The following is a 17,823-nucleotide window of genomic DNA, read 5'->3' on the forward strand; positions in this document are numbered from 1 at the left end:
ACAAAGTAAATTGCATATAAATGTCATTAAATTAATATCAGTCCATACTTAAGGGCCAAATTCCATACTCCTTGCACAAGAAAATCTCTCACTGATTTTAAGGAAATATTTTCTTGCATAAGTCATATGGATCTATTTTCCCACTGATGCACAGAGATTTTAGAGAAACTCTCATGGCAGCAATAATACTTAGCACTTTGCCTATTCAAAGTGCTGTACAAACACTAACTAATCCTCACTATCTCCCTACAAAGAAGGTACATACTGTTAATCCAATTTTATATATGGGAAAACTGAGATACAGAGAGGTTGAAGTGACTTGCCCAAGGTCAACAGCAAGTCAGTAACAGATTAAAAATGCATACTTCGTAACATCTAGCCTAGCACTCCTTCCTCCAGACCAGTGAGTTTCCCAAATAATGGGAATTAGTAGCTATGGGAGAATGGACATCTCATAGGAGAAATATTTTCCATTGTACTTAATTATGTTGCCTCAAAAATATATGATGAATAATACAAGGAACATCCTGTGTCTCTTTTTTGAAGTGTAAATAACTTGACTGTTTGAGAAATAATTTTCAAAATAAAAGAGGCAATATTACCCCATGTACAAACTCAGTGTTTATAGCTCATTTTTAAACTCTCTGTGTGTTTATGTGTTTAGGACAACAAGCATCTGAATCCAGAAAGCAAGGTTTTCATGTTAGACCTAAAATCAGCTTTACCAGTCCAAGCCCTTTTCAGAAACTACCCCAGCAGGTTGATAAATTGAGTGACAAGTTTCATTCTCATGTTAGGTTAAACTGATTTATATCTCACTGAAATGGTGTTTGTAATGAACAGACTTTTAAGCATGTCACTGTTAAGTGACACAAAGCCGTGACTGGTTTATGACAAATCTTAAATCCATATAGGACTCTTCCTGTATTATATTTTCTAAAAGTATAAAGAATGGAATTTCTCTTTTAGCCAATAATTTTTAATTAGCTATTTTAATTAGGAATGTTTCACATTTGAGGAAATGTATTCTTACTGGAACTGCAGAGGATTATAATAATATGAAACCAAAGCAATGCCCATTACATTAAATCCTGCCTTCTCAGAAAAAGTAGGGTCAGCTTCATCATGTATTTTTGCTGATTAAGGAAGGTTTTAAACTGATGGTTAGAAGTCACTTGAGTTTTAGTTGCGTAAATGATCATTTGAGTGTATGTTAATTTGTCAACTGTTTATTTTGTCTATAAAATAAATCCCGTGAAAGATTATTTTTTAAAAATTATATATTAGTGATATGTTCATTTAATTCCTTTTCTCCCTCATCTACTTCTTAACTGTTCCCTCCCTCTGCTGATCCTTTAACTGTCACTATTGCATTATTTAACTCTGTTTTGGGACACAGTATATATGAAAGGAAATGGAACTACTCAGTAAAGCTACACAGATTCCTAAATGTTTGCAGGATTAAGCCCTGAAGTTGTATTAAAATCGCAACGTGGAAACGTCCCACTTTTTCTGGAGAAGGACAACGTGTGTTTGGAAGTGACCGCCCTGTCTGCCTCCACGGTAGCAGCCGCAATTTCAGGGAGAATAGTTAACCCGGAGAATGCATCTCTGTAATTCACCTGCAACTCCCCACCACACCCCAACCACCTACCTTATTGCCACCAGCCTAGCAATCTATCCCAAAGTAGGTGTGTACACTGGGATTGCTGTGAGACGTGAATGCTTCTGGACGCTGCTGGCAAGGGAGGGATCACCTTAGATTGAGTCATCTGTGGAGTCAGAGGAAAGTCTCTATCATCTTCATACACATACCTTTCCAAGGGTGACACACACGCCAAATTTACCAAAAAAGACAGCATCACACAGGTATACACACCTGATTTCCTAAATAATGTTTCTCTTGGCAGGATTGTGAATTAAATGTCTCGGGAGTCTGAATCCAGTTTTTATCCTTCAATATTTCTCAACGGCAAAGGCAGCAAGAAACACCAGGGGATCTTCTAGAAAAATGTCAATGCGAGGCTAAATAATCTGCATTGCAACAGTGGCTAAATCTGGTTCATTCTGGTACAGAGTAAAAATGTTCTCTAGTAAAAAGAATCCGAGGGGAAGAGAGAGAGAAAGAAACCCAAACGTCTGAAATGTTCATAGTAGAGATGTCACACCATTGTAGAACAAAGCTATATTTTATTGGCTATGGTGAATACTGACAAAGGCCCCGATCCGGCAAACACGCACGTGCTTAACTTTACTATCCTGACTAAAGTTAAGCATATGTTTAAGTGTTTGCAGGATCAGGGCTAAAATGGCCCATGAAAACTTTTTCCCTTGCATTTTTTAAAAAAGTCTATAGATTTTAGTATTTAGATGACCGTGTCTCTAGTTCCATATCAATACAATTTCCTTTGAATCTTTAAATGTTTGTTCTAAACTTAATGTTTTAACAATATCTAAATGTCAGCTTACATTAAAACGATCAACAACAGACAGAAATGCTCTAGGGTATATAATAAATACCAATGCTGGATGATGTATTCATCTCCTTACTTATGTAACAGAGCCTGTTGTTCATTAAAATTATCCATTGCACTTCACATTTTCCAAATATAACATTTTTAAAAAGTTTTTACTTGCTGCACTTGTATGATCAGGTCTAGCTACAATACATCTATAAATGCCTATCTATAGTGTTTATATTCTATGAGGGAACTATATATGATATACTGTATCTATACTCCATAGACCAATAGGTATTGAGTGTTCCGAGTATAAAACAGACTCATCAATACAGCAGATATTGTAAGTTGTAATGAACGTTGCAGCATGCAATGACTAAGAACCAACACCTAAAAATTCCTTTGATAAATAGCACAACGCCAACAAGCTTGTACGGGATATTTTTTGCTAATCTTCTTACTTTTGCCCTAGTATTGGTTGCCCCCAATCCACGCTTATCGCAGCAGTATGATTAATACTAGACGTGCATGGGGCAGGCGGGGGGTCGGGGGCAGAAAGTGTCAGACCAGTGATACGAAGCTCCTCCCCCTCCCCAGCGGCGCTGCTCTATAAAAGTGTGAAGTGGCGCGCAGGATAGCCAGTGCTTACCTCAGTGACAGGGAGAAGGGTTTCTCTGGCAGAGCGACTCCGAGGGAAACTGCTACTTGGAATCGGTAATATACGAAGCTTTTTCTCAGTGGATTATCATCATCATCAGGTACGGATCTTTTAAAAAGAGGAATTAGCTGGGGGTGGGGGCGAGTAGTTACCAAATCTGGTTTGTTATTTTAAATACATGAAGTTATGCTGCTGGGTTTGCACTGGCTCTTGGTATCAGTTGAAACTTGCAATGTACACCATAGCTTTCTATGCGAGTTAAAAAAGCTGAGCTGTCAAGGGTTAAAACCAAATGCAATTACATATAGGCTAGTAAGGGAATTCGTTGCATGCTTTTAAAAACGGAGTAGCAAGCTTTTTCTAATCGCGTGAGTGAATGAAATCCTAATTTCACCCATTGCCATTGGGGTATTTTTTTTGACAATTTTAGCTTTCAGTCATGTAAGCAAGTAAAATGTTTGACAAAAGCAAACTTTGGAGGGGCTCTTATTTACTCTGCGATAACTTGCTAAACCAATATTGGCGCTTAGTTTAGCACACACACCAAGTCCCCAATGGCTGGGGACCATCCCGAGACGTAGAGTTCACTGTAACCGAATACAACATCTATGTTAAATATACCCCTGATGACATTTCTTCTCGTCTTCCTCCACCAGGATTTCAGCCAGAATGAAACTGGTTCACGTAGCCCTCCTCTATCTCGGGTCCGTGACCTTCCTTGGGGTGCATGCTGCACGGCTAGACGTCGCTTCAGACTTCAAAAGAAAGTAAGTATCTAAATGTGCTTCTCTGCCCAGGGTGAGGAATGGCTCTGAGACATGGCTAATAGTCCGAGCCGTCTGGGCGCGCTCCGTCCTAGGTCAGAAGGTGTAAACTCCTCTGGGAATAGCACGGTGCCTAAGCCCTACAACACCCCTTTAGGGAACCTGCGCTGGCAGAACCTTTAGCCCTTTGCCTGTGCTTGGTTTGGCTCCTCCACTGTGGGCTCGCGCTAACAGCCCGTCCCCCCCTTTGCTGCTCCTTTCAGATGGACCAAATGGGCACTGAGCCGCGTCAAGCGCGACGCGATACCTCCCGGCACGTTCAGCGGGCAAGTGGCAGCTGCGGACGTGCAGCCTTTCATAAGGTCACAGGACGTGAAGGAGGATCCCCGAGTCTCGCATCCCAGGTAACTTCGCGGCCACACACGTATTGCAGGCGGGCTCTTGCGCCAGCCGGTGGAAAGCTTTCAGTCTCCCTTGTTCGGGCTGGTTGCTCCCAGCCGGGGGGAGGACCCCTATGGACCGTAAAACCTCTTGGGACCTGGCTCCGGCGTCCCCCATTGTAGCTGGCGGGAGACTAGTACGTCTGCTGTGGAAAGCCAAATATAAATGGGAACTTGAGTCCCGGATACACAGAAATAGTATCAGCCACCAGACTGCTAGGTCACCTTCTCCTACAGCCAGCAAGCTTTGGGCTATGGCCTTTCCTCTGTAGCCACTGCAAGCACTGGCCAGCCGCCCCTTTCCCTATACGCACTGATAACCCCTGGCTTCCCCCAGCCCTGGAGTCCCCTTCCTCCTCCAGGAGGGTCCCCTTGCTCCGCAGCCCCATTGCTGCTCTCTCACCTCCTCTTCCTCTCCCCTGTGTCTTGCAGCAGCCCGGAGGATGCCCGCATCCGCGTGAAGCGCTACCGCCAGAGCATGAACGGCTTCCCCCACTTCCAGGCCATGCGGCTGGGCTGCAGGTTCGGGACCTGCACGATCCAGCAGCTGGCCCACCAGATCTACCAGCTGACGGACAAGGACAAGGACGGCGCTGCCCCCGTGAGCAAGATCAGCCCCCTGGGATACGGCCGCAGACGGCGCTCGGTGCCAGCCCCTAGCCGGACGCAGTCTCCGTGGCTCGCCCTGCTCTCCAGCCGCCGGGACAGCACGAGCGCCGCAGCCCCAGGCCAGCCCGGCCGGCTGCAGGCGCAGCTCCGCGCTCCCTCTCTCAGGACTTAAGAGCTGCAGCTGAGCAGCCAAGCACCGAGCTGGCGCCACCTCGGATGGTGGCTTTCCCCGGCGCTTCAGCCTCAGGGAGCCCGTGGGGCCAGGCAGCCTCGGAGACGGAGCAGGGCGCGCACCCGCATGGCCTGGGACTGAACACACAGACTTGGGGCTACAGCAGCTGCCGGGTCCCGGAGGCGCTCGGCACCAGCCGGGCCGGGCCCGCCAGCGGCGCAGCGCCCCTAGGAAGGGTCTGGAGCGCGCGAGGGGTGAGCTCACAGCTGGCTCTCTTCTCTCTGGTGCCACATCACACGGGGCTGCCAAGTGAAGTCGTGTGAACCCTGGATCTCGGACATACGGGGACTTATTCTCCCTGCCTGCCCTGGCCACTGGGCTGGGGGAAGCACCCTCTGCAATTGTCTGCACCCGGCAGGGATTCGGACACTCACTAGTCCCTGCGGGGACTGCCTTATACTTGAATGTAATAGAGAGAGGAAAAGTGCAATTGTACGTGGTTTAATTAAAAGTGCTGTGTGTGTATAATAAGATAAATATCAATATTTAAGATGTTACTGTTTCCCGTCCTTTTTGCATCTTTGAAAAGAGTTATTTTTATACGGTATCTATTTTTGCATAAGGGCATTTTAAAAAGCATTGTATTCCCTCTATTTTTCATAGCGTGAATGTAAAATCTTGGTGTTTAACTTTCTCTGAGTCTTTTATCTTGCATTCTGGACTGGTGACAGATGTAGAGAATGTATCCGCTATTCTCCATGGGTAACGTGTGAAATAAAATAAACACTATTACATAAAACAGTACTGTTATGGTGTCTCTGGAGAGGGTAGACAAGATCAAAATTAGTCATTTCTGACCCTGTTCTCTCCGATCGTAACTAATACTTGACACGGCACTACGCCAGTGCAATAACAGGGCTATCAAGCCATTAATCACAGGCAGTTTGTTAGCAGCCAAAGCAGCGACGAAAAGCCTCTAGCAAGTAAACATAATAAAAGCATAACCTGCCCTTTAAAATCTGGAGGAGGGCTATTCAGAAGGCTCCAAGGCCTTTCCTAAGCACATGATTCAACCCGGGCTGAAATGTCTCACAGGCAGGATTGATCGTGCAAGTTTATTTTTTGCCATCATTAATCAGAGAAACAACCGCAAAGTTCCAACATTGCACAACAGAGTAATAGATTTATTGAGGGAGCCTGTTCCAAAAAATGGTCATGGCAGTTTACAAGGTTACTTATGGTGAAGGATTTCCTGGGCCACAGTTCAGGTTAAAGTTTAGACGCCGACCGGATCAATGTGGGCAGGACATCTTAGCGTTACTTAAAAATTCCCAAAACCACGGACCAGAAAACAAATTCGAGATCCTATGGAGTTTGTTAATGGAGCTACAGCACCATCTAATGGTGCCCATTACCAATGCTCTGAAGTTCAACTCCTCAGGCATAGAGTAAGTGCATTCAACCACCCAAGAAGGTGGAACCCCACCCGCTTGAAGCATACCATTGCTTTTATAGACTTTACAGGGGGTATCCTTTTAAGGGGAGACGACAATTAGTGTCTCCTTTATCAGAGTTACCTCTACAAGGAATCTGCAAAAGGTGGAGATGCCCCCAGCTGTTTGAACAAAACTTGCAGTTGTGTGCATCATCTTCTTGTGTTGATTTGTGTATCCACAAGTTTTTATAGGCACATTTTAGAGAGGCCTTTAGTGTTAACCACTTCCCTAAAAAATTCTCAACTAAGACTCCTATAGTCTAGAGCTGTGGGGATTTATAAAGCTAGTTTTTTGGTTTAGGTTTTGATTTTTACAAACTGGCACTTATGTATATGTACCAAACAGGTGGCAAGTAAAATTTACAAGAGAGTTTTCCCATTCCTGCTGCTGGCCTTTCTGATCCAGATTTTGTGGAAAAGCAGAGAGAGGATGGGTGAAAATAACATTTTTCAAGCACATACCTAAAACATTATCCCTTATATGCTGATCAGGCTTTCATTTCCCACAGAAATGAGTTGTCTTACATGCAAATCTCAGCTGGTAGCTGCCAACTACAAAGCCAGCAAGTAGCAACTGTAAAAAACAATTACTTATATCAAGATCTTGAAATAAGGCTGGCTTCTGTAGTCAAAAAACAAACAAAAAAGTAGGGTGTTATAAAGAAAGAAAATAAAGGATGAAATCCTAGTGCCACTGAAGTCAACTGAACAACTCAGACTGACTTCAGAAGGGCTAGGATATTGCTCATATTCTCCTTCTGTGGGGAGCAATGATTTATGGAAGGCACTGTCTGCAGTTACATAACTGTGCACCCTATGTGACCCCAAAGTGGTAATGTGAGGCTATAACAGGTGACAAGTTCTGTGTTTGCTTTAGTGGATAATAATCTAGAGTATGCACATTCCAGCTACCTGTTTTATTGTGTTTTTTTCCCCACATCTATTGCCAAAAAACAGTCCCTTGTTTAAAAGGGGATACTTTCTATATTTCTCTGCAGGGAAATACCAAAGTTGAGACCTGCAAGATCCATGGGCTACTTGGCATGACTGAAGCCAGCAAACTGGTGCTAGGTGGCATGGCACTGTTTTGATCTCCTAGGAGTTTAATAAATAGGCTTCAACTTAAAAGGATCAAGAGTGCCACCTGCTGCAGCTGGAGGGAGCAGCAAAGGCCTATAAATGTAATAGGATCCACAGTAAGGATTAAACATTTAAAGAAAAGTAAAAATCTGTTTTTCTTCTCTATTACTTTTTGAAAAGAAGGGGGTCTATTATGTGTAAAGAGAAATATTGCTGAACCCTACATGCCAGAAGATGTTGGAATGCCCTTTGCAAGAGAACAGGTGTTGTTCTTTGGGTGAGAGGGAAAAGGGATGTACCCCCAGTAAACTCTTTGGGGCAAAGACATTTACTATATGACTTTGTTCAGTGCCTAGCATCGGGGTCCATGAACTGATTGAGGCATGTAGGTACTACTGTCATATAAATATTAAAATTGAATATTAAGCTTGGCTCCCCACTTCCAGCCAGGGTAGTTTGGACTTCTGAAGCAAATAGAGCTCTTCTGTAAAGCTCCGTGGGGCCATGGAACTAATTTTAGGCAGTAGAGGGAAGGAAACAGGTCGTGTTAAGGGTAGCTGATGCTTGCCATATATAATAATAATGGATTGGAATATTTCATTTGATGAGAGAAAATGGAGGGGCCTGACATCCATAACAATCACTGTTTGGAGTTCCCAATTGATTCTCCTCTCAGGTGGGAAGGATGTGGGGTGCATGTGTGGAAGGGGCCGGGTGCAGCTTCCTAAGTCCACTGATTTTAGAGATTTGCAAGGAAGGGGAGCTGCCTTCCTAATTAGATCCTCAACATACCATAACCCCTTCTCTGAGGGTGTGGGGAAGTGGTGAGACAATTTTGCATGGAAAGAACTCAAGATGATGGTGCTGCTGTCTGCTACCGCTGTGGGATAAGGGTAGTTGAAAAAGCCAAGGGCACTAGCAACTTCTTTCCCTTCTGTCCCAGGGTCCATCTCCCAAAATATCACAGAATTGGATACCAATAGCTCACCGAGTGGTTTTGCAGGGGCTAAAGCTGTGAAGGTAGCACTCTGTCCTCCTCTACTTTTTTGCACCCCTCCCTTGGCAAGATCAAGCCAGCTAGGGTCCGCTCTGCCTGTTGACATACAGGGCGTGACTGGATGTTTAAGGCTCTTCTCCACCATGGACATTCTAGGCACAAATACAGGCCATACATTAAAATATCAGGTACAAATAACAGTAAAACCAATCAGATACCAACTTACACCGATTCAAAGGCTAGTCCAAAAGCTCAGAGCAATACAAAGGCTTTAAAGCTCTGTCTAGGAGATCAGTTCTGTGATCCTCCTAAAGATCAATAATGAGAGTATTATAAACCCTTAGGCTGCAGATGCAAACACACAAGCCAGATCTTCCTGTACAAGTCACAAGCTCTGACTTGCTCCCAAACCATCTGCCCCAAGAAGGTGAGATGGTACATAAAGTGCCAGAAACTCAATAAGAGTTGTGTGCAAAGATCAAGGGCATGTGGTCCAGTGTGATAGGTGACAAGTGAAAGATGCTATCACGTCTCCAAAATCAGCTGCATCTGTTTACATGTAGCCTCAAGTAACAATTTCAGGGGACAGTATGGAGCCTGGCAGGCCAGCACTGCAGAGGCAGCTTAAAACACTGTTAAACGTTCCATATAGACAAGGGCCTAAGTTCAAAATTATTTTTGTGATTGGAACTATGTATTGGAATATGAGGTCATCCTTGCCCACCAGCCATTCCAAGAAGGTATGCCAAAAAAGTGATCACCTTTCTAAACAGAATCTGAGTGGTGTTGTGTTAGGAAATTGCTGCTTTCACTCATGGGATCTCCTTTCAGAGTTGTTACATTCATTGTGCTATCTGGCTACTCCAGAGAGGGTAATATGGCAAAGACAAAGAACACCAAATTGTTCTAGCTTGTTTTTATTACCTAACTACATTTGTTTCAAAAAAGAAAATTTTTGAGGTTGCATTATTACTGCTTTAGGGGCCTGCAAAATGGTGATATCCCAGTGCATTACCCATAAAAACTCAGAGCATCACTTCTATCCTGGGAGAAAGGCTTTCAGTTGTATTTGTCTCTCCAGCAAGGTAGCATATAAACATAGTTCTAGCAGCTATGTCACTTGGAGGGCTAAAAGGTATTCATAATTCACATATAACAGAAGGAGATCAAAGAGTGTTTTTACTTTTGCCAGATGATTATTAAAGCACCTGTACATATAAGTTATACCCAGAAGTATATTCTCAAACTGATGATCACAAAAATCTGTGAAGCATCTAAGTCTCCACTAATAAGAACTGCAACATGATGCCAGAAATAACTTTTTTTTCAAGAACAATGACAGAGAAGGGAATACTAATGAATATTTTGGCACATATGTAGAATTTTCTGGATCATTCAGTACTCAAAAGACAGAAGATCATAATTAAAGCCAATAATGGCAACTCCAGACAACTGTCCAAATATTTCCCTTGTGCGGTCAATACAGCATTTTATATGATCTAACATCATAATTAAGTAGTGCAGAGTACACATGCATCAAGAGAAAAATAAATTCCAACAGGGATGAATGCAGCTAATAACAAAATAACAATTAAGTCTAATGGACTTTGTTTATTATGTTCAAATGGTTTACAGGTTGCTTTTATTACCAAAATATTTTAAAAGAACTATTTATTTCACCAAATAATTTGTCTTAGCTTTGAAGTTTTGAACTTTTAAACACATAGCTCCTTGGAACAGAGTCATATATCCTGCGGTGAGGAAAAAGAACATAGTTTGTTCATGAGGTGAAGACCTTTGTTACGTAAAGGACCTTTTAATACACTCTACATCATTCGGTAACACTATGAGCGTCAAGCGTTTTGAACAGTTTATAAAGAGATACTACTAGTGTAAAAAAGATTATCCTTATGATTAGATACTGACAAAATTGCTTGGCTTCCCCTCCCCCCACATATTTCACACTAAAACTCTAGAAATGTCACCAAATAGCTTTGAAATGTGAATACTTCCCCCCCTCCATTTTCACTGCAGTTAGCAAATTCAGTATTGCTTCCCAAAGCTGCCAGTTTGCAAAATGCATATAACTTTTTCAGCAATTGTATTTAAAAAGTGTTGTTGTTTTTCTTAACATTTTCCTAAGATGGTAGAAAAACACGTGGCTGGGTCTTACTCTTTGATGACCGGTAGTATAACTGGGAAGAAGAGAAAAAACAAGAGGGATTTTATCTGTTAGTTTATGCTCTGGCTAGGTTAATAAAACAATTATTATTATCTTTCTAATAATAGGTTTATTGTAACTGAACTCACCATGGTGCCTAGAAATTTTAAAACTAACTTGGAACTTAAAACTAGTTTGAAACTGGCCCTAACACTACTGTGCAGGTGGACAAGGAGTTGTCAGAGCTCTCCCCATCCTCTTAAATAGCCTAGTTGCGTTGCTTCTTTGTACTGGGGGAAAGCAGACAGTAGGCTCTGAGGGGTCACTATCCCCCTCTCTCTCCCCACCCGCACATGTGACTGCAGAGGGCCAGAGACTGGGTGGAGCCTAGGTGAACAGCATGCTGGAGGAGGAAGACATCTGCACCCTGTAAAGCCAATTATTCTCCCAGGAGCCAGTGAAGTATCCGTGGCTTTCTGAGTCATCATTCCTTGTCCTGGGCTGCTCCTGGGGCAGTGCAACTATGCACTACTCTTTATATAGGATGAGATGTACATTCATAGTCTGTCCCTTTGATAACAGATAAAATAAAACACATGTAACAAAATATGATCATTGTGTCCCCCTGATTAACTATGTATGGGCAGCAGAATTTACAGGAGATGGGGATGGTAATATGATGAACTGAATATGAATCTCCCTATCAAATCTGGGGCCTGAACCTGTCCCTACTTAAGTTAATGACAAAACTTCCATTGACTTCAATGGAGAAAATATGGGGTCCCTGGACTCTTGAAGATTATTTATAAGGCTATCTTTACAGTGGAAGAGTACATAATCAGTTTTACTCTCTACCACAATCTTCCCCAGCAGTGTAAGTCCTGCTGCTTCACGTGTTTCCCATGTGAAGCATTGTTTCTGAAAACTAAAGGAGTTGCTAATAACTGGAAATGATGGACAATTACTCTCTCAAAAGGAAGTGACTTTGATCCAAAGCCTGGGATTGAATCCATGATGGGGTCCTTAATGTATGATCACTGTTGCTCCTGCACTATAATTATAGAGGGTTAAATGGAGGCACTACTGCTGGCAATCCTAGGCCTGTAAGAAACACCCGTACGTGAAGTGAAATGTTAAGCGTTCAGTGGCTTTTGAACAGAAGGCACCAAGTCTCTGCAGCTTCCAGTGGTGCTGTCTAGAACCAGCCCATCACTACGTATTTCATGAAGTGAGTTTTTGACTTCTTTTTCTATGGCATTTCTTTTAGGCATACTGCCCCTTCTCTTTTTTTAATCTAAGCACCCACTTTGAGGCCCTAGACCCAAGGCTGTATCCAGGCAAACAACTCAAATAAGGAGGAAAGAGGCTTTTCTAGTGGTTAAAGCAGCGCCTGGGAGTCAGAACTCTTGGGATCGATCTGAGCACGTGCACAATGCCATGCTAGTACACAAGGTAATATTTGTATAAAGGTAATGATCTGATTAATAATAAAAAACAAGTGTTTATCAAAGTGCCTACAATATATTTACACAATAGTCTGAATCCTACAGAAACAATGGTATTTGGGAGTGACAAGTCATATCATCTTGCCCCAGTCTGATTGCACTATTTCCTAGCAACGCAGGAAATAACTTATATTACAAGTACACAAGGGCAACAAAGAATGATTTATTATGTTCCCCACACTGCAAGACTGTTAGAAACAAATTATACAGTTTTTTCAATAAATGTTGTTAGAACTCACAGATGAAAGGATTTTTCTTCTTTTAACAATGTGGTGCATCTTTAAAACCTTGCTGCCACCTGCTGTCTACTGAAGGAAAAACTAACTCCCAATTTAAAATGATTCCTGGATATGGCACAGTGCTGCTACTGCCCCCAGGGACACCAATTTAGAAGAGAATTCTGAATCTGGACTAGACTGGTTATTTAAGACTGTTTAAGGCAGGGGATCCAATTCTCCATTCCTTCTGAACTCCACTCAGTATAAGAGCAGAAGGAGCTTTACAACATCTTTCCATATTCTGGGGCTGGGTGGGGTGAGATGGGGGAGAACTACTCTGGCCCTAGTGAAGATTAGAGCAACTTCACAGCTTACACTTGGCTGCAACAGTCCCCATGGGCTCTCTGGTCATACTTGCCTCATTCTTCTGGCCCACATCCTATACATGGGGCTACAAGAAAGGCAGCATGGAACTCTGAGACACCCAGGGTGCCTCTTTTTGCCAGGGATATTCCCAAGCCTAAGTTTCACTAGCTATATGTCATAAAAAGGGCCACCGTTGGCATGAAGAATCTGTCTCCTATGCATGTTCTGAGAGTGATATATTTGGTTTATGAGGGAAGGGGCTAGAGTATTGATGACTGCAAGTCCATGTATTTTCTTATCTTGCATCTATGAATGGAATAACATTAATGGCAGCCACAAGGAAAGTTTGCATGCCTTTTCACATGGATGATAAGTTACACAAAAGCAGGAATCAGAACAATATAATGGGGTAGAATTATCTATCTAAGGCATTACCAATGCAGTAGTATGTAGATGCTATCTCAGTAGTATATAGGTGCCGGTTAGTAGCCTCTGTAATATCAGGGTGATATTTTCCACTATCTGGAAAGGGTGAAGGGAGTATGTTCTATAAATAAATTTTTTATTGGGTTGAAATGGTCATTAAAGGTTATTCTTTTTAACATACTTATTCAAATTTATTCTTACTCTTATACACAACCCAGCTATAACTAAATGCAATAGAATCATAGATCTATAGGGCTGGAAGGGATCTTGACAGGTTGTCTATTCCAGTCTCCTGCACTGAGGCAGGACCAAGTGAACCTAGACTATTCCTGACAGGTGTTTGTCTAACCCGTTCTTAAAAATCTCCAATGCTGGGGATTCCACAACCTCCCTTGGAAGCCTATTTCAATGTTTAACTATTCTTATAGTTGAAAGTTTTTCCTAATATGTAACCTAAATCTCCCTTGCTGCAGAAAATAAGCTGATTACTTCTTGTCTACCTTTAATGGACATGGAGAACAATTGATCACCCTATCCTCTTTATAGAAGCCCTTAACATATTTGAAGTCTATTTTCAGGTTGCCCCTCAGTCTTCTTTTTTCAAGACTAAACAGGCCTAATTTTTTAACCTTTCCTCATAGGTTAGGTTTTCTAAACCCTTTATAATTTTTATTGCTTTCCTCTGGACTCTCTACAGTTTGTCCACATCTTTCTTAAAATAGGGAGCCCAGAACTGGACACAGACTACAGCTGAGGCCTTACCTATTCCAAGTAGAGTGGAACTATTACCTCTCATGTCTTGCATATGACAATCCTGTTGATACACCCCAGAATGATATTAGCCTTTTTCACAACTGCACCTTAATGGTGACATGTATTCAATTTGTGATCCACTATAAAACCCAGATCATTTTCTGCAATACTACTGCCTTGCCAGTTATTCCTCATTTCGTAGTCTTCCATTTGATTTTTCCTTCCTAAGTGTAGTACTTTGCACTTATCTTTACAGAATTTTATCTTGTTGAATTCAGACCAATTCTTCACTTTGTCAAGATAATTTTGAATTCTAATCCAGTCCATCAAATTGCTTGCAACCCCTTCCATCTTGGTGTCAACTGCACATTTTATAAGCATACTCTCCACTCCATTATCCAAGTCATTCATGAAAATATTGGCTAGTATTGGACCCAGGAGAGATGCTCTCCCAGTTTGAAGGTTAACCACTGATAACTCAGTTTGAGTACAGGCTTGCAACCAGTTTTGCATCCAACCCATTTAAAGTACTTTAATCTAGACTACATTTCTCTAGTTTACCTATGAGAATGCTATGTGGGACTGTGTCAAAAGCCTCACTAAAATCAAGATATATCACATCTATTGCTTCCCTCCTATTCATTAGGTCAGTAACCCTGTCAAAGAAGGAAATTAGGTAGGTTTGGCATGATTTGTTCTTGCCAAATCCATGCTGGCTATTCCTTATAACCATACTATCCTCTAGGTGCTTACAAATTGATTTTTAAATAATTTGTTCCATTATCTTTCCAGGCATCAAAGTTAGGCTGACAGGTCTATAATTCCCTGGGTTCTCTTGTTTCCCTTTTAAAGACAGGCACTATGATTGACTGTCTCCAATCCTCTGGGACCTCACCTGTCCTCAATGAATCTTCAAGATAATCACTAACGGTTCTGAGATTATTTCAGCTAGTTCCTTAAGTATCCTAGAGTGAATTTCATCAGGACCTGCCTACCTGAATACATCTAATTTAGCTAAATATTCTTTAATCTGGTTTTCCCCAATTTTGGTTTGGGTTCCTTCCCCCTTATTGTTAGTATTAATTGTGTTAAAATCTGGTCACATTTAACCTTTTAGCAAAATAGGTATTATCCACCTCAGCCTTCTTTATGTTGTCTGTTACTAGCTCGCCTTCCCCGCCAAGTAGAGGACCTACATTTTCCTTCATTTTTCTCTTGCTCCTAGTGTATTTATAGAATGTTTTCTTATTTCCTTTTATGTCCCTTGCTAGTTGTAACTAATTTTGTGCCTTATCCTTTCTGATTTTGTCCCTGCAGCTTGTGCTGTTCTTTTGTATTCACCCATAGTAATGTATCCATGTTTCCACTTTTTGTATGATTCCTTTTTTCATTTTTAGGTACTATATCTCTAAACCACAGATATCTCTGGTGTATCTTATACCTACTTTCCCAGGTACTTGTCATTACCCTTCTAATTCTTTATACATTTCCAATGTGTCACATAAATAGTATATTTAAAACTTGCATTGATGTAAGTGGGACTTCTTGGTGGACAATGAATGCTGGATAGGACTCTGTAATAGGATGGTCTGGCCCTTTAGGGTAGAGGCACTTGGGGCCAGCCAACCCCGTTCCAAGATATTTAAGAACCCTTTAAGAACAGGTTGTTCTGGGGAAGGATACCAGGGCTATGTTGGGAATGGAGGCCAGGTGTTTAAATCAGGTGACTACTTGCTGGAGCTCATAAAGGAGAGCACTTCGCTCAGCCAGATAGGATCAATGTAAGTTAATCTATAAAGTGGTATGTTGCTGCTGCCAACACTGCCTAGACTTAAGCACAGCCACAAGGAAGGCTGAGGAGACCCTGCCCCAAAGGAAGAAGGAATTTGAATCTAGGGACCAGGGCAAGGAAGAGATTTGTGAGGAATATGTGTGGATATCTCTTGAGAGGCCTACGATGCAGAGTGGAACTAGTAGAGCTCCCTTGCTCAGAGGAAAGAAGAGTTTGAGGCTAGGAGTAACAAAGGAAGTGTTTATTTTCTGAATAGACTCGAGAACCAAGAGTGAGGAGTTGAGGCAGTGTGAGTGCAGTGCCGTACCATCTGATAGTGTAATCAGGGCCTACACCCTTTAACAGACCCTTCATATTTAAAGGGTGTCTGTGCATATGTAGGACGAGATGCAATACTTACTGTAGGTCAAGCAATAATGTAATTAAACATTCCTAAAAGCATAGTTCTGAGGCTTTATTTTTGTACTAGTGTAGATGATTGTTCTTTATAAAAAATATAGTTAAATCCTCATGTTGCAAATCAACACAGCTTCAGTGACTTCAAAGGGGTGACACCAGTTTTTCATCAGCTAAATCCACGAACTCTAACCCTTCAGTTTCTTTGACCTGCAAGTTCTAAACAGAGTCTCAGGAGAGTATAAAATAGGACAACTGACAAAGATGATTGAGGCTCAGGAACCTATTTTTCCTTTTTAGAAACTACTTAAGTACATTCATAGAATATCTTTTCTTTACTCTTGAGTAATCTCTCCTTTTGTCCAGATAGCCTGAGCATATTCCACATTAAATATTATTAAAGTAATGTTTAACTTATTCAGCCTTTCTGTATGGCAGGCTGTTTGCAGATGCTGGTCTTAGAGGCACATGCATACGATGTAGGGCCAAAGCATTTGCAAGCCAACTCTCTCTCTAAAGTTCTATCAAGACAGTCCTTTTTGGAGGGCGGGGGGCTGAGTGGGAGGGAATGGACAGTAAGGGATCTTAGGTTGGCTCTGATTCTTAGTTTACATCTTTACTACAGAGAGCTACATTATCATTATTCATAATAGCTAACGAGTGTGTCTATTGCTGTTGTACTTGTACATGGACTCTCAACCTTATTTATCATCAAATAAAGGCTTTTAGTTATTGCAGTGCAGATTTGATGTCCTGGATCTCTGATCCCAGAGTTCTACTTTGCAAAATGGAACCAGATGTACCAGTAAGAGAGGAGAAGCTGTTTTTAGCTTCACCTACTTGGAAAAGGGAGTACTTCAATAATATAAAACATGACTCACCTCAAGTGAGGAGGTGTAAAGAGTGCTGGAAAAGTATGGTAGTTTAGTTTTTGGCAATTAGTTCTATTTTTCCTAATTTATAAACACCTCAAAAAGGTTTCCTTCTTTCTCCAAAATATTACATAGGTCCCAGGTGCCTACATACACTATTCAGTCCTGCATCTGTGAAATGCTTGAAGTCCAATAACTTGTGAACCATCAAGCCTAAAAATACTTGCTATATTCCACTGGAGAGTAGCTTAATTTTACCTCTGGCATCTCTCAAGATATTATAATCTAGTATGATTGGGAAAATAGAAGCCTCAGAGCTGGGATGGAGAAAAAACAAGAATGCTTTGTGATTTAAGAGAAGGGGTGCTTTAGGGCTTATGAGAAATGCTGAGCAGGAGACCTTTAGGTTCATGAATGGGGCCTCTTGGTTGAGTGGGGAGGGAAGAAGGTACAATACACTCTCATAGGGTGACCAGACGAGAGGAAGAAAATATCGGGACACATGGGGGGAGAGGCGGGGGTCCGCCGGCAGAGCAAAAAAAACAACAAAAACCGAGTGCTGCCGGCGGAGAGAAATATTGAGACAAATTGCGTCCCGACCAAAGATCGGTTGGGTCACGGGACAAACACCTAAATATTGGGACGGTCTGGTCACCCTAC

At 41.9% G+C, this 17,823-nt stretch overlaps 1 protein-coding gene across 1 annotated transcript; it reads left to right on the plus strand.

The window, feature by feature from the left end:
* Positions 1–3,078: 3,078 nt before the first annotated feature.
* On the plus strand, positions 3,079–5,901 carry ADM (adrenomedullin). The gene is made up of 4 exons (XM_005291690.5): positions 3,079–3,217; positions 3,774–3,884; positions 4,145–4,285; positions 4,754–5,901. Exons 2-4 carry the CDS (start codon positions 3,787–3,789, stop codon positions 5,100–5,102), a joined length of 588 nt encoding a protein of 195 aa, XP_005291747.1. The 5' UTR covers positions 3,079–3,217; positions 3,774–3,786; the 3' UTR covers positions 5,103–5,901.
* Positions 5,902–17,823: the final 11,922 nt, after the last annotated feature.

Source organism: Chrysemys picta, chromosome 4 (assembly GCF_011386835.1).
Source record: "Chrysemys picta bellii isolate R12L10 chromosome 4, ASM1138683v2, whole genome shotgun sequence".
In the NCBI taxonomy this organism is placed as follows: domain Eukaryota; kingdom Metazoa; phylum Chordata; order Testudines; family Emydidae; genus Chrysemys; species Chrysemys picta.

Excerpts from the sequence above, each read along its gene's own strand:
- ADM (XM_005291690.5), top strand. The coding sequence starts at position 3,787 with ATGAAACTGGTTCACGTAGCCCTCCTCTATCTCGGGTCCGTGACCTTC. Across the intron at positions 3,885-4,144 it reads GCTTCAGACTTCAAAAGAAA|ATGGACCAAATGGGCACTGA; the intron begins GTAAGTATCTAA and ends TGCTCCTTTCAG. Across the intron at positions 4,286-4,753 it reads CCCCGAGTCTCGCATCCCAG|CAGCCCGGAGGATGCCCGCA; the intron begins GTAACTTCGCGG and ends TGTGTCTTGCAG.